Below are 15,334 nucleotides of genomic sequence, written 5' to 3' on the forward strand. Positions count from 1 at the left end.
ATTTCTCCATGCTTAGCATCACAGCTTTCTTGAAAACTTTCATAGAAATCAGATGCTGTTTAAGTACTATTTTTGTATGTCTCAGACATAGCAAGTAGCCTTAACATGTCAGTAATTATAATTTTTTTTTGCATACATTCATGTATGAATTTAAAAAATTAACTTAAACTGAAAAAAAAATCTGACCCCATGCCAGAGAGGGGAGGTCTGGAGTAAAGTGAGATCGATGGGGTTTGTGCTTTTTTGGTGCCTTTGTTTGACACATTGTGAGTTGTCGTCAGGATTTCTCACCCTGGATGGTATTTGTTGCTTTAGGGAAAAATTTATTTCCCAGCGAGAAGGAAACATTTTCTACACAGGACCTGGTAGCTGTTTTGGTGGGTGGTGATGCTTTTAAAAGTTACCTTTTCCTGTTAATAGGTGCTAACCATAGCACAGAAGCACTCAGAAACCTCCTCACAGGAAGAGAAGGGGATGCATACTCCCATTTCAGTCAACAGTAGAAGTTGCTAAAGTGCCTTTTTTGCCCTGTTTTTCTTGGACTTGTCTTTTACCTTTACTTTTATTTGTAGATCTCACTGATTGTAGTAGGCTGGCAAACAAGGTCTATTTAGTTAAAACTGCTGGGATTCAATTAAGGGAAGTTTTTCTTTACCTTTGCTGTAATTTTATGATCCATTAGTAGGTAAATCCCACCCTTTAGTAGTCTGTTAATAAACAAGTTTCAAGCCATACATGAAAAGTCCATTGTGTTTTATCTCCCATAGTGCTGCCTCTCTGTTGGGTAACTTCTGGGCTAGATAATTAAGTTGGAAAGGACTCTGCTCCCAAACTATTAATCTAAGTGCCCAGACTCAGAACCTGGTTTGAAGACACAGCACTTCTTTCATGCATGCCTATTCCAAAAGACCTGACTTCTGCTGGCACTTAAAGAAGGATCTTAACCTTTGTTCTCAAAGGTTTCAAGGCTTCTGTGAACAACCTTGTGCTTTTAAAGTACTCCTGTTGCTAGTGCCAAAATCTTGAAGTTATCCTCCGCTCACCTCTTGGGTGTTAGCTACTGAGTACCTTCCAAAATCAAAGACCTGTGGAAACTACTGAATAAAAGAAAGCTATTGAGGTTTTCTGTGTTTACTTAGCCCTGTACAAGTTTATACTCAACTGCCTGGGCTGTTTGCCTTCCATAGAAATAACTGAAGTAGAACATCTCTGAACAACAGAATTCTTGTCTTGGTGTTCAACTGTGTGTACTCACCTTACCTTGTTATGTTCAAGCCTGGATCTTTGCTTATAGGAAATCTGATTGGCGTCCAAAGATACTGTCCAAGGAACTGTCAGGGATCTATGCCAATCTAGCTATGATGGCCATGCAACATCGAGGCAAGATGTAGCTGGCCCACTGGCCTGTGTGTGAAAGAAGAGGTGAGGTGGTGTTCTCAGGCAGCTCTTAAGAGCTTTCTCTCTCCAATACTTCATAAGGAAGTTGAAAATTTCTACATTGTCTGTTCTATATGAAGTACAGTGGGAGCATGTTTCCTAGCCTAGTGCCCAGCTAGCCCCTAAGTGTCAGCTCGTTCATGGAAATTCCTTGCAGATACTTAATGGGGAGAAATAAGGGTGATCTGTCTGCTCCATAGTAAATAAATGGGTTTTTTTACTTGCTTTAGGAGATGTGAATAATAAATGGACCATCTAAGATGAGTTAGATAGAATAATTGTCTGAAAGGCAGTGTTTGATATTGGCAGTACTAGGCAAGGCTGTGCTATATGTAACTGTGGTGCTAAGCTGTGTCTTTGAATAGATCCCCAAGACTTTGAGGAAGGCCTTCCTGTATGTTGGGGAGGTGGCTCCCTGTTTTGCAGCATCTCTAGCTCTTCAATTCCAGGAAGCTCACAGACAGATAAAGGGACTTCAGCAACATCTGTGCTTCACTATCTCACTACATTCCAAGATTTTAGGTAGTTACATATTGTTAAAGTTCTGATGGCTTTTGGAGGGGTGAACAGTGTGAGCTGAGAGAGCTTGCTGAGGAAACCTAGTCATGAGCCAGAGAGAGGAGAAGGATTTTCTCTGAAGTCTTCAGAAGGGGCAAGAATCCAATACCAGACAGCTTTGGTTTGGAAAGAGCTAGTGATACTTTTTTCTGTCTGGGAAGACTGAGCTGGGGAAACTTTCTTGTAGACTGAAGCTAAATCTTACATCCTGACATGACTGCACACAGAGTTTGTACCCTGCATGGGTGGATTTGTTTCACATTTGTTTCAGATATCACCTGGGTTCACAGACTGCCCTGGGACAAGAGCAAAGAGGCATTTCAAATATGACACTATAGCAGCAAAACAGGCAGCCAGCAATTCAGTACTCGCTGTTACTCCAATATCCCTTCTTGGGAGAGGGATCTGGGTGATACCAAAGAAATCTGCATGCTCCCAGCCTCTTCCTTAATTTCCTGGCCGGGGCAGATCAGGAGGCAGCACTGAGTTCCTCACCTCTCTGGTCCTTGCTGAAAGCATTGCCCAGCCCTATAGCAAACATATCATGAATCATTCATCTTTAATAGATTATGCAAATTGAGGACATCAGATCAATGAAGATCAATAACTGCAACCATTTAATTGCCAGCAAAAACATTTTAAGAATGAGCATTATCTGCAGTCCTTTCTTGGGTAATGGCACCATTAATCCAAACATTGGATCCTGGCCTAAGTGTAGAGGAAAAATTCTCCGCCCCTCTTCCCCTGCTGCCTTTCAGGGTGTTTGAGGGGTTTTTTTCCCTTTTCATTTCCAGTTTCTAAGTTTCCCCATCATTACCACCAGTGAACAGCTCCCAGTGCTAATAGTTCTGCTTTTGTTACTCTGTGCTGATTGAAATGTCGCATACAGATTGAGATGTTAGTGCTAAGTTGCCACCTGGGAATGTCAAGCTGGGTCTGAAATGAACTTTTCTCACTCTTGGATCCAGATGGATCAGATGGGGATGTTCTCGAGCTGAGCTGGGAGTGTTGCAGGGTACAGAGTGGGGATGGCACAGGGTTGGGGGGACATGAAGAAGATTTTCTGCCTCAGCCCGCAGCCTCTTCTGTGAGGCCAAATCTGTCTCCTGCTGTCCCTTTGTGAGAGTCATGTCCAAAGCTTGTGCAGTGTCCCCAGCCTTCGGAAATTCTGCTCTCATGTTAATGGGCTGGAATTCACCACGTTCACTTAGGCAGAAGGACTAAAAAGAATTATTTTAATGGCCCTTTTAAATCTTAAACTCTGATTTTAGGCGCCTCACCTTTTCATCCAGCTATGGGGATCTGCCTTCCATGAAGGAAGGACAGTACTACTCTCCTACTGGCTTTGCCCCCCAAAGACAGTAAAGTATTTCCTGTAAGAGATGTAGATCTGCTAAATGGTAGATGGACACCAGCTGAGTTTTGTCTTGCATATGCAAATACAAAGAAAGGTGGAACAATTTTGCCACAGCTGAGCCATTTTTTTCTGGGTGGCTAAGAAACTGCATGGCTACAAGGATCCTGGATCAAGCCTCATAGCAGTAAAAGCCATGAAAAAGGTCTGCGGATGTCACACTTTCCAGACACTCCCTAAATATGCAGCTCACCTCCTGATGGTTCTCCATGACATTTTGCAGACCTCACACTGGATCTCCTCTGTATTTGGGGTAACTGTTACTAATCCTGCCCGGTCCCAAAGTTCTGGTAGCCAAAAGTTGCATGTAATAATATGCCTTTGCTCAGTGTTCGCTGAACAAGCAACAACTGCCTGCCTCAGCCACGAGCTGCTTTGACCTCAGGGGCTATTAGCTGGGGCTTCTGCAAGAGAAAGTTGAGATAGAAACTCCAGTGCTCTTGATTCTGTGCCATCAGAGGACAGCTTTTTGGCCAAGAGGCAACAGCTCCTTCCCTTGCTAACAGGATTTAGACCTCTTTGTCATGAGTTACTTCTCAACTTACACTGTGAGATTTCTAGAGGGGCCACAGCAGTTGTAGGGCAAGGGGGATATACCAAACTGGGGTGAGTCACTCAGGCCTTGCCAGCTGCTCTAGCTACCCAGGAGAGGATGTGCAAATCTATGGTAGCTGTGTGACCAGCGAGCAGTGGCAACTAAAGCCTGAGAAGAAGGGCTGTGGCACCAGAATATCCCCTTATGGCTCTAGACACGCACAGGGCAGGCAGTCTAACACTAGTATCAGGGTGGCATGCCCGCGTCCCCAGGACAGCCCTGTGCCACGCAGGTCCTGCACGTGCCACCAGCATAGAGGAAGTTTCTGTGGAGCAGCTGCTGCAGAAATTGCCTCCTACTTCTGTGCATCCGGTTTCCTCTACTGTCTTGCACTTGCTCTCCTTTCCTACTCTCCCAGTCACACCTGAGTTTAATGTGCCCACAGGTGAGGGAAGGGGAAGGGTGTGAAAAAATTTCTTTTGCCAGCTGCTGTTAGAGACTCGTGGGCTTAAGGAAGAGGGAGTTTAGCAGTTACAGTTCAGCAGACCTCAGTATTTAGTTTGCAAATGCCCCCATCCAAATGCCAGAGCTAAATAAAACTTAAATTATAATTTCTCCCTGAGATAACCAAGTGCGGATCACAGGTAAGCCACGACCCTCTTGTTCTCAGACACAAAGGAAAAAATCACAGTGCATATTTGGCAATACCTGTTCCCCACCAACATCCATCCCTAAGCCCCATCTGGGCACACAAATTCCCGATTTAAGCCTGGGTTTGCCTGTCTTTGAGTCACACCTGGGCACCTCTAGGTGTACCCAAAACCGCCAATACTCTGAATTTCAAGCTTCTCTTGAGCCCTTACATCCTCCACAGTCTTTCTGTCTCTTTCCATGTTTGCCACAGAGGGATATCTTGCATTAGCAGAAAAAGCAGAAGCTAATGGTGATGAGGGAAATAAATAAAAAGCTTGGTTCTGCTGTTTGGTCAGGCAGCTTACCGGTCACCACAGGGTACGTCTGGGGTCCTGACACATTTGTCCCCAGGTCTGGGTTAGCAGAGGTGGATAGACTTGATTTGACTTCATCGAGACCAGGGGTCAGAGCTGGGAGGGAGTACTCATTACCCTGGGGAAGAGAGGAGAAAGACAGCTCGCTATTGATGCACCGGGAAAAAGGGAAGGGTGTACAGATGGGGGGGAGGAAGAGGAGAGATGCAAACCCCTGCACAGATGGAAGAGGAGGAGGAGGAGGAAACGGAGAAGATGAAGTGACAAGAGGGTTGCGGGGGGGTTCCTAGGATGAGCTGTCCCACCCTCCTGTGTGCTGCTGTGAAGGGAAGAGGGGTGAGGCTGGGCGCGGGATCTGGCCCGTTATCTGTGGCACGACCGAGCCTTCGTTCAGCGCTGTGGGGATGGGGATGGCTGCCTGTGCCAGCCCAGGGGAGAAGAAAGGGGAAATCCACATCCCCTCCTCTTGGCTGAGCGGAGGTGGGAGGTGTTTGCCCTGGTGACAAGGACAGCTGGGGCAGGGGACTGCAATGACATGGCTGGGACAGGGGGGCTGTAGGAAGGAGCCAGTGTTGGCCCACTGTAGCCAGGCTCTCTGCTGAGTCGTCTGCCTCCCCTCCGCTGTTACCTCTGTCCTAGCTCTTTAAAAACAAACAAAGAAGCCTCATCCCCTGCCTCTGTCACTCTGTGCATTGGGGTATGAAATTGGGGAGGGGGGAGCCACATGGCTAACAGAAGGGTGGGAGGGGGAGAGCCATTGAATCTGAAAGGGTGTCCTGTCCGAAAGGCTCTGGTAATTGCCTTTTTATTGTGGCAGCCTCCGGACCAGACGCAGGAGCTGGAGAAACCGGGAAGGCTACAAAACAGCAGGAAAAGTTGCTCTGATTAATATTACGTTAAATTAAAACTGATTTTCTGCTCTTTCTGCTCTGTTTTTTTCCATGCACTTCCCCAACCCCCTCCCCACATCTCCCCCTCCTCCAGTGGGCTCCCCACACGCTGCCCCCTCCCCGCCCCTGTCCCTGCTTGGCTAGGACTGCCTAGTCATTTCCAATTCCTTCTCGTATTGATCTTCCTGTAGAAATCAGTTTTGTAATTAGCTGCAAATTAGGCCTTCTACTGGGGGTGAGCCTGCCCCCTGATTTATCACCAGAGTAATTCGCTGTGATCGGAGAGAAATTAAAATGAACTCAATTAGGCTTCGGATTTGCTTTATGGGCCCTGCTCAGAGTTTCAGGGGGAAAAATGACTGTGCTGGTGCTTAATAGTCTAATGAAAGTAAATAAAGGTTATTCATTGTAATAAACCCAGGGACTCTGGGATGAAGGGAGTCCACAGCCAGCCTCTCCTTCTCTTCCTTTGTTGGTTTATGGCTTGGGGCGGTTTAAAAAGACTTTTGATTTTCATTTTATTAAGACAAACAGCTTTTGGGATAAAAGGCCGGGGAAGCGGGGGAGTAAGAGAAAGGGGGAGCAGAGCTGCAGAAGTGTGGAAAACTAGGTTGGAGATGGGAGTCAAGCCTCAGCTTTGGGCCATGAAGGAAAATGCTCCGCTAAAGCCCGACCCTGTGGCTCGCTGGTCACCAGTGTGATCCGAGAGTGCAGGAGTTTCCGTGCAGTGCTGTGTGCCGGTGAACATGCATGGCAGTGTTTGCGTGTTCATGGCAAGAACATGCCCGCATACCTGCAGGTGCGTGTGCAGGGGGAAAGGCGGACATGGGGATTTAGGGAGAGCACAGTGTGCATGTATACAGCAAGTTCACGAGAGGAGGTAGAGCTCGTGTATACACGTGCATCAGGACAGTGATATATTTACAACTAGAAAGTGATGTGAAGTGTAAATGTGATGTATGTGCAATAACAGGTCAGTGTAAGAACAAGGGGTGAAGAGGGGGAGAGCGATTTCGGTGAGGGAATCTCCCTGCCATCATCCTATGGGCGCCTGTGGGTCCCCATTACCAGGCCAGGCCCTCACCTGCTCAGATTTGATGTGCTCTGATGTTTGAAAGACGTCAGGGTAAGAAGGACGCTCAAAAACTCGATCTAAAGCTTCCAGCTGCTGCTGGGTGAAAGTGTCGCCACGAAGGTGCTTCCGCAAACTGTCCACGCTGCTCTGGGAATCTCCGTTGGGAACTGAGCCCTCGGATACATCTGCAGGGCACAGACAGAGAAAACAGGGAGTTAGCACCACCCTGGGTCGGATCAGCAAGGGATGTGGGACAAGGACAGAGCGGGGCCCTCTGCCTCCTCCACCCAGGGAGCTGTGCCGCTCCTGCGGGAAGGGGAGCCTGCGGGCACCCGAGGGAAGCCCCCTCCTGTCTGCTGGAGCAGCCGGGCTGCTCCCGCGGGCTCCGTGGGGCTCTCCTGGCCCGGGTGAGTGAGGCTGTGGAGAATGGTGCTCGGCTCAGAGATGAGTTTTGGTTCCGCTGATTTTCAGTGTTAAAAATTGCCAAATCTCCATTGCTGAGCATAAAATGGGAGCAAAGCACAGCGATTAGCATCGCTAGAAGGCAGCTCACAGAGAAACCAGAGTGCTGAGAATGGACCTGCACTGGAGAGGGCTGAGGAAGCCTGGAATGGAGAAAGGGCTCTCTTACAGCTCGGAAGGGAGTCAGTCTCTGTTGTAGCTCCCCGGTCCCAATAGAAATTATATCTCTCTTATAATTTCCTTCTCATCTGATCTTGTCCTGTCGTACCCCAGATGAGTCTTTCATCCCCCTCAGATAACAGGAATGATCCTGTTTCTGACTCCATGTTTCACCAGAGACAAGTCTCTCCCTGTGCAATGTCCATCCTGTCCAACATACACTGGTTTCTGTTACGACCTCTGTCCCGTTCTCCTATGTGTAGCTTGTGATTTATCACAACCCATATCTCTGTTTTAAAACTCCCTCCAAAATGAGATGAATCTTTGTCTGTGTCAGTCCCCCTTCCTATCCAAAATGAATTATTGTATTACAAAACCTAGTCCTACTCAGTGGGAATCGGCCTTCCTGGTAATCCTTTGTTCTTACTAGGAAAAAAGCCCTTTTCTGGTAGCAGCATTGCCAGAAGTGCATCTCTGTCCCTGCAACAGCCCTCTGACACAGTCCAATTTCACTGTTGTGCCTCCTGCCACGTTCCAGGTATCCCTATCTCTGTTGTGCCATCCCACATCTCTCACAGCCCACTCACCCCCTCCGAGGTGAGTCCATTATAAATGCCCTGCCCCATACAAAGTGAATCTTTCCCTGTGATAAACCATCTTATCACCCACCTGGTTTTGTTTTGTTTGTTGTTTTTTTTTTCCCCTGTTATCCCCCAACTCAAATGAGGTGCATTTATCTCGGTTATAACCCCTTTTTATCTGAAGTGAGTGAGTCTCCTGCTATTAGCATCTGTCACATCCAAGGTGAGTCTGTCTGTTATAACCTCCTGTCCCAGCTGAAGTGAATCTTCCTTTGTCATAATCCCTCATCTCATCTGAGGCAAGTCTGCTCATTATAATCTTCTCCAACTGTGCTGAGTATCTTTCTGCTGTCACCTCAGCCTAACTTTGGTAAGACTGGTTATAATCCCCTGTCTCATCCATGCTGATATACCTCCATACCCTCCATGCTGAATCTCTACCTACTGTGCTTCATCAGACACAAGTCTGACTTGTCTTGTCACCCTGACTAACCTAAGATCGGGTTCTTCCTCTTATGCTGTGATTACCTTCCTGCTTTTTCACTATTATTCCTCACACTTCAGCCTTTTTTGGTGGCTTCCAGTCTGTGAATCTTAGAACCTTGCTGTCTGTCCAGAAGTGATTGAGGGATCTGTATAGATCTTTTCCCTCCTCCATGCGATTGCGAGTGTGCTCATGGGCAGACAATGCTCCCAGGAGCCTGGAGTGGCATTCACTCTGCAACAGCCAGAACCATGCCACTCCGCTGCTTCATCTTTTAGCTCGTGGATGGTGCCAAGATGGGTATTTTCCTGGCACAGTTAATGCCCAACTGGTGGCCCAGAGTTATAACTGAGCCTTCTGCCTTCTGGCTATGAGATATATCCGTTTATAGGTGATTATACGATATGATATAATCAATAGTACATTATATACAGTAACGTAGTACAGTACCACTCGCAAGACCATAGAAAATATTACATATTGATTTGTCCCAGCCAGCAGCCTTCCCTCGAGCAGCCCCTTCTCTCTTTCTTTTCCACCCCTAGCCAGAGCAGGGCTGTTTACTGGCACTGATCCCTGGCATTTTCTCCTCTCCTTGGGCTTTTTCGCACAAGGGAAAATTCTCAAGTTCCTGAAAGCTAGAGTTCATGACAGATTCGACTAAGAGAAAACAAAGCAAAGACCAGGCTTGGTGGACCGTACGCCGTGTGTGTCAGCGCAGTCTTCGTGTTTTAGATGGACTGGGCTGTTACTGCAGGGTGTGGCTTTCAGGAGGACTAGGGTAGCTCGAGGCTCATGCTCCCAATTCCAGTAGGCACTTCTCTCTGCAGAAAGCTGGCACAGAACTCCTGGGTCCAAGGTTGGAAAAAAAAAAGTGTGTTTCTGTATCAGCGCTTGTCTCAACCTGTCTGCAGCCTATGAAGCTGTTTGCCTTTGAGGATTTTTCCACACGTTTCAGTCAGTGTGCATGACTGTGCACACCATGATGCTAATACACGTGCGTATTTTTGCAGTAGATCATTATTCTGGTATTTTTTAGATTCTGCATCACCGTACATGCCTGAGCAGCCGTTTGTCTGCGGCAGCTGGTTTAGGCTATATTTGATTTTCAAGGATGGCGGCCCTACACTGTGTGTGGTGTTTGGTGTGAGTGGATGGGTGTTCACATATATGGTAAAACTTCCATCGATTGTCACTAAACCCGATTTTACCCTTAGTGAGTTGCCCTGGGTGGTTACACAGATTAGTGCACGCATGCATGTGTATTTGCAATTCCTGTCTGCCTGCAGAGCCCTGTGCACGTGTGTCTCCCGTGTGTGCACGGGCCATGCCTTTGTGTGAAGAAGCTGGAACCACAGCTTTCCCAAGTCACTGTAGGAGTCTCTTTTCCTTCATTTATTCAGGGGCCCTTCAGATCTTGACAAATCTGTCACTCTAAATTTGCGAGAGATTATGGTGCTCTCTCCCTAGCACGGAGAGAGGTGATATATGATATCTGCTGCCCCTATTGATTGCCTGATCTGGTGGCAGAGGGCTGGCGAAATGAACTTGAAATGAACATCATGCCTCAACTCATTGTGCGTATAATACACTACTTAATCCCACATTTTTCAGCCGCTATGGAATTCAATTGATCAATCATGTCCCTCTGATAGTACTGTTTTAGGGGTTATTGCTGCTCTGCTCACTGACCTTTTTATTTATTTATTTATTTGTGTCAGTGTGTGTGTGTGTGCGTGTGTGTGAACGCACATAAGTGCGTATGTGTATTTGGGAAACTCAGGACCAGCTGATAAGAAAGGACCTGTATAGTCAGTGGGAAATGAAAGAAAAGGATGAAGGGAGGAGAAAGGGAAGGAACAGGGTTAGATAACAAATCAGAATGATCAAAGCAAGCAAATAGATAGGGAGAGGTGGAAAAGTTGTAAGGAGAAAGGCAATGCTTTAGTTTAGGTGAGAGTTCTGGATGGGGCGGGGGGAGGGCGCTCTGCCATGGCCTAGGCTTTAAAATCTACAAAAGAAAATAAACTTTTGACAGAGGCCTGTAGGCTACCTCGAGGTGGATCTTATCTAAACAGCTTGCAGTAGTATTGGACTTAATAACGGCAGGGCACACAAATCCCGAACTTCACAGAGCAATAATATGAGCTGTGCATATGGATTTTACTTATGAAGCGGAGAAAGGTTCACAGAGATGATCCTGAAAGACAGATTTATATGTCTTGTGTTGCTAACACTGAGACATTCACAGTCACGGATCATTATATTTTCTTCAAAACCAAAGGATTGTAAATCCCCTGTGTTTGTTTTCTGGTGTCAAAACCTATAGAGGGTGCATTTTCATTTTTTCTCTGAAACTGCAAGGGACAGACACTTATCTCTGGTTTTAGATCGAAGGTGCAGTTCTCTAAGCATGTGACTCTGAGCTGGACTATCAAGAGAAGCCTCAAATACTGCAATACTCATACACAAAGTACGGGAGCTGACAATTGTGTGAGTATGAGCAAACGTGGCAGTAAGGAGCGGAGAGGACTCTGGGGAAGAGATGGGGTTCATCAAAGGGCTGTGGGTGAAAGTAAAGGGAGGGCTCATGCGGAAAATTCGAGTTGGGGAAGACTAGCAGATCCCATGAGGAATGGCACTGTGGTCGGCAACAGTCACTTCAGCTGATGAAGAACAGTGCCAGGAGTAAAAGCTTAAGGGATGGGGATTTGCCAAGAAAGCAGCTCTTGGATGGGGTGCTGTGGTGAGGCAAGGCTTCAGCTGCAGGATGAGTCTGGGGATGCCACCTAGGTAACTGCGCTAGCTGTACCATTAGGAAGCATCATCACCTTTCCCAGTTCCCTTTTTACTGGCGAGGGAAACTCTGTGGTACTGTGACACGGGGACACCTCTCTCTTTAATCAGAAGGATCTTAACAAACAGCTTGAGAGGTGAACCATGGCCTCGGTCACTGTGTCCCTCAGAAGAGCACACAGTTGCTGTCAGTGTGATCAGGACTGGCCTTGCACATGTGACAGGAAACATCTCTCCTCCCAAGGGGCTGCCAAGGGAGCGCACACAGCCAATGTTCAGCGTAAACCTTCGACACAAGACACAGAAATGCTCCACGGGTGTCACAGAAGTATCCTGACAGATAACAAGGAAATGCTGTGCCAGAGGACAGAGGAACAACCTTAACTACATCTGACACAGGGAATATGCCCATGAAATAGCTCCAAAACAAAGAGATGTTCCCAGGTCTGGAGGCCACAAAGACACCATCACGTACAAGTAGCACAAAGCAGCGTAATACAGTTACTTCCCTGGCTGCAGGTGACAGAGAGCACCCTTGCTCAGGGTGGGACAGGGCCATCTCAACAAATAATTCAGAAGTACTGCTGATATAGGAAGACCTTTGTGGCACAGAAACATGTAGGAGGGTCATGAGAAGCTGTGCAGCTGGCACACAAACTTGGAGATACTGTTCTCTTTTGGGGCAGGGGCTATTGCCACCCGCATGACATGTCTGCCCACTGCCTCGTGGGGCCCCGATCTCAGCTGGGGCCTCGCAGCACTACCAATAAAAATCACAGTCATAATAAAAGAGAATGTGACTGGCATGAGAACTGCCAGCCAGGTGACACAGCAGAACCCATCTAATTGTCAAAGCCTCCAAGGGAAACGCATCTGTCTAACGCAGCAGCGCTGAGCCGGCTGCTGAAATGCCATCCCTCTGCGCCAGCAGAGGAGGAGACCCTGTCCTCTCCTGCAGCCTGCCTTTGTCACCATCCCTGCTGGGGTGCTTAACCCAGAGCAGCCCTGTCCCACTCTCAGTGCACTCGTGGCTATGTGTGCTGCCCTTGCCCAAGTCACCCTTTGTGTTAAGACTGCTCTTTCCCTTTATCTGATTTCCCTTCTCTTTTTCCCCCTCTGATGTGTTCCCGTGTCCCCGTGCAGCCCGGGCCTGTCAGGCAGCTTTCCTGGACGTCCCGGGGGGCCTTTCCCCGCACTGCCAGTTGTTGCAGTTTCAAACTCAATTGTTCTCCTCGGTACTGAGGCAAATGGAGTCATTAATTACCTTCTATCGGCTGGGCCGAGTTCAGAACGCGATCGATAGCCAGCGCTTGTCATTCACAGCAGCGAGCCCTGCGCAGACCCTCATGCTGCATTCGGCGCAGGTCCAGGAAGGAGCCCAGTGCTATCAGACCCGGGCTTCAAACCCTGGCATCGAGCTTCTACTGGGAATAGCAGACCTCCTGCATCTGTGTCTGAGCTGACCCCCAACCAAGGGAGAGATCAGGGACAAAGACCGGGGCTGAGGGAGCGGATCACACATTTTCACACGGTCAGAAGCATCTGGTACTGGTGTCCTGGTCTGCACAAGTTGATCCAGTCTGGCTATCACGATGTTTCTAGAGACTCCGTTTGCATCCTTAATGATTATTAAACTAATACTGTACTCCCCGCAGCAGGGACAAGGACAAGGACTGGCAGCCCTCATCTGGCCATCTTTTCACCTGTGTAACTTTCTTGCCTTACTCGGTAGGGTTCAGAAAAGGAAGGCTGTAAAATTTGGTTTACATTGCCTTCCAGGATAATTTTTGCAGCCTTTTGGGCAGTGTGAAAAAAGGTGTCATCTCTAGACGGGTCAGTTCTGTATTTCAGCACGTAGTGGTGCTGCAAGAATTGTCAGGGCTTTGATTGTAGTAACTGGACTGGTGGGGAGAAAGGTGAACCTCAAATTCAGGTGGAAAGGATCCCAAGTGAGTGCAGGATAGAGATGACAGAGTATGGTAGGGGCTGGCAAGGTCCAGCAGTGCATAGAGAAGGAACGTTATCAGGGATCTACACTGTGACAGCGAAAGAAGATATGGCACAAGTTCAGGGTATGTACAGTATCCTGCAGAAACAGGGATAGTGGGAGATGAGCGCTGGAGGAATATCACCTCAAGGAATTGTATCAGCCTTCGTGAACTCTACAGTTGTTCAGATTCCTGTGTCCATTTGCCTCAAGGGAATCCACAAGCCTGAATCTGAGTATGTTAATTGATGGTACTGTGCTGGTCCATGTGTCTCTGTAATTTAAGTGTGTCAGCGACACATGAACTGCGTGTATTTGTTACTTACATGCTCAGGCTCAGAGCAGAAAGGCTCAGAAACAAAGGGATTTTATGTTTTGAAATGAGAGTATAGCTCAGATGAGGAATCGGTGAGCAAGGAAGGCTGCTCATGCAGGGAAGTGAGCGTGCCTGACCGAGGAAGAGTGAGATGTGTGCCGGTGCCTGACAGCTGAGGGGCTGCAGTGCTTTTAACACAGGGGTTGTGTATGACAGAGTACCTCAGATGGAGCAGGGATGGGCAGTGCAGCTTTAATGCAGGGCTTACATGAGCAAAATGGCAATGCTCAATGAGAATGTAAATGAAATGAATTGTGTGTGCAAATGTGTAATGAACTGTGTACTTGGATCTGTCTTGGATTATCATGGGAGCATGCAAATGTGCATTTAAGGAAGTGAGTGTGTGTATGCGTATGAAAATCATATGTATTTACTACAGCATCTAAGTGTATGGTTGCAAATTCAGCCCAGAGCATCTGAGAAACTAAGTCTGTACCGACTTAGGTTTGTGCGTTAGATAGTAATAATCAGCTCATCCAGCCTTACTGAATACACCAGTAAAGGCCTTTCCAGGTGTTGTAAGCAGCTGCCTCAGACGTGTGTACAACATGTACTACAGCACGTGCAGATGAGGCATGTTAGCCTGGGTAGTCAAAGCTGGTGGCTTCTGTGCGAGCAGTTACTGCAGCTTTGTGACCTTTGGGTATGCTGGAGGTGAGTAGACATATTCTGCTCTCATTCAGATTGTTGCAAATCCACAACAATTCCCTAACCTCAGAAGAGGCACTGGGGATTTATACCATTGTAATGAGGGACAAAGTGTAGGTCCAATATCTCTTACTAGCACTATTAGGCTTGACTGTTAGCCAGACAGAAATGCAGCTGCCTCCAGGACCCAGTACACTTGCTTTGTTTATGCTGGCAGAGTAGCAAGCAGCACTATCACACAGTGGGCCAGATCCTCTAGTTAGTGTAAATCTGTAAGTCTCTGGCATTCAGTGGTTATACTGATTTACACACCCTGAAAGTTATCAGAAGGGTTATCTTGATTTATGTTGTTGTGGTGTCCACAACATTGCCTTTAGTGCAGAGCCCTCGAGGAGAGCTGCTGCCGCAGGAAAGCGGGGCGCCAGGAGCTATGCTGTTCCCTCTGCCAGGGCAGACGTTCTTAGCATCATTGGCATGACTTAGCTCCCTCCTCTCATCGTCCTAAGCCTATTTGTTGGGGAGCTACTTCTTGGCAGGATCCCCCTTGGTGAGCACATAAAAAAGGGTGGCTTTTGTTAGCTCCAAAGGACAGAAGCAACGCAAAAAATTACATCGCATGCAGCCCTAACTATGCTTGTTTAGAGAAACTGCTTGCATTTATGAAGTCTTTGGTGCGGAAAGCAGGGTTGCAAATGACTGCATCAGAGCGACAGTAAAGGCCATTAATTTCCTGTTATGTTTTCCTGTGTTGGGGGCTTTATTAATTTAATTTTACACTGTCGAACAACAGCGAGCGCTGACACCGCCACACTCAGAGGGTTTTTTTTTTCTCAAGCAGTGCTTTGCCTGACATGCAAATCAACACTGCTATCAGGACCGCGAGAGACAAGGGAGGGAGCACAGAGCTGGGCTGTCCCCATCCAGC

The 15,334-nt window shown here is 47.5% G+C and overlaps 1 protein-coding gene and 1 long non-coding RNA gene across 6 annotated transcripts in view; one reads left to right on the top strand and one right to left on the bottom strand.

Annotated features, from left to right (window-relative positions):
• LOC140655407 (uncharacterized) overlaps positions 1-15,334 on the top strand; it is a 191,965-nt gene that overhangs the window by 136,243 nt on the left and 40,388 nt on the right. The window lies entirely within an intron of this gene.
• PAX2 (paired box 2) overlaps positions 1-15,334 on the bottom strand; it is an 85,814-nt gene that overhangs the window by 20,168 nt on the left and 50,312 nt on the right. For all 5 annotated transcript variants that reach the window (XM_072869909.1, XM_072869908.1, XM_072869907.1 and 2 more), the window contains exons 6-7: positions 6,926-7,101; positions 4,943-5,069 (exon numbers count right to left, since the gene is read on the bottom strand). In XM_072869909.1, the coding sequence (XP_072726010.1) occupies positions 4,943-5,069; positions 6,926-7,101 (303 nt within the window). The remainder of the gene's footprint in view (positions 1-4,942; positions 5,070-6,925; positions 7,102-15,334) is intronic.

Source organism: Ciconia boyciana, chromosome 8 (assembly GCF_034638445.1).
Source record: "Ciconia boyciana chromosome 8, ASM3463844v1, whole genome shotgun sequence".
NCBI lineage: Eukaryota > Metazoa > Chordata > Aves > Ciconiiformes > Ciconiidae > Ciconia > Ciconia boyciana.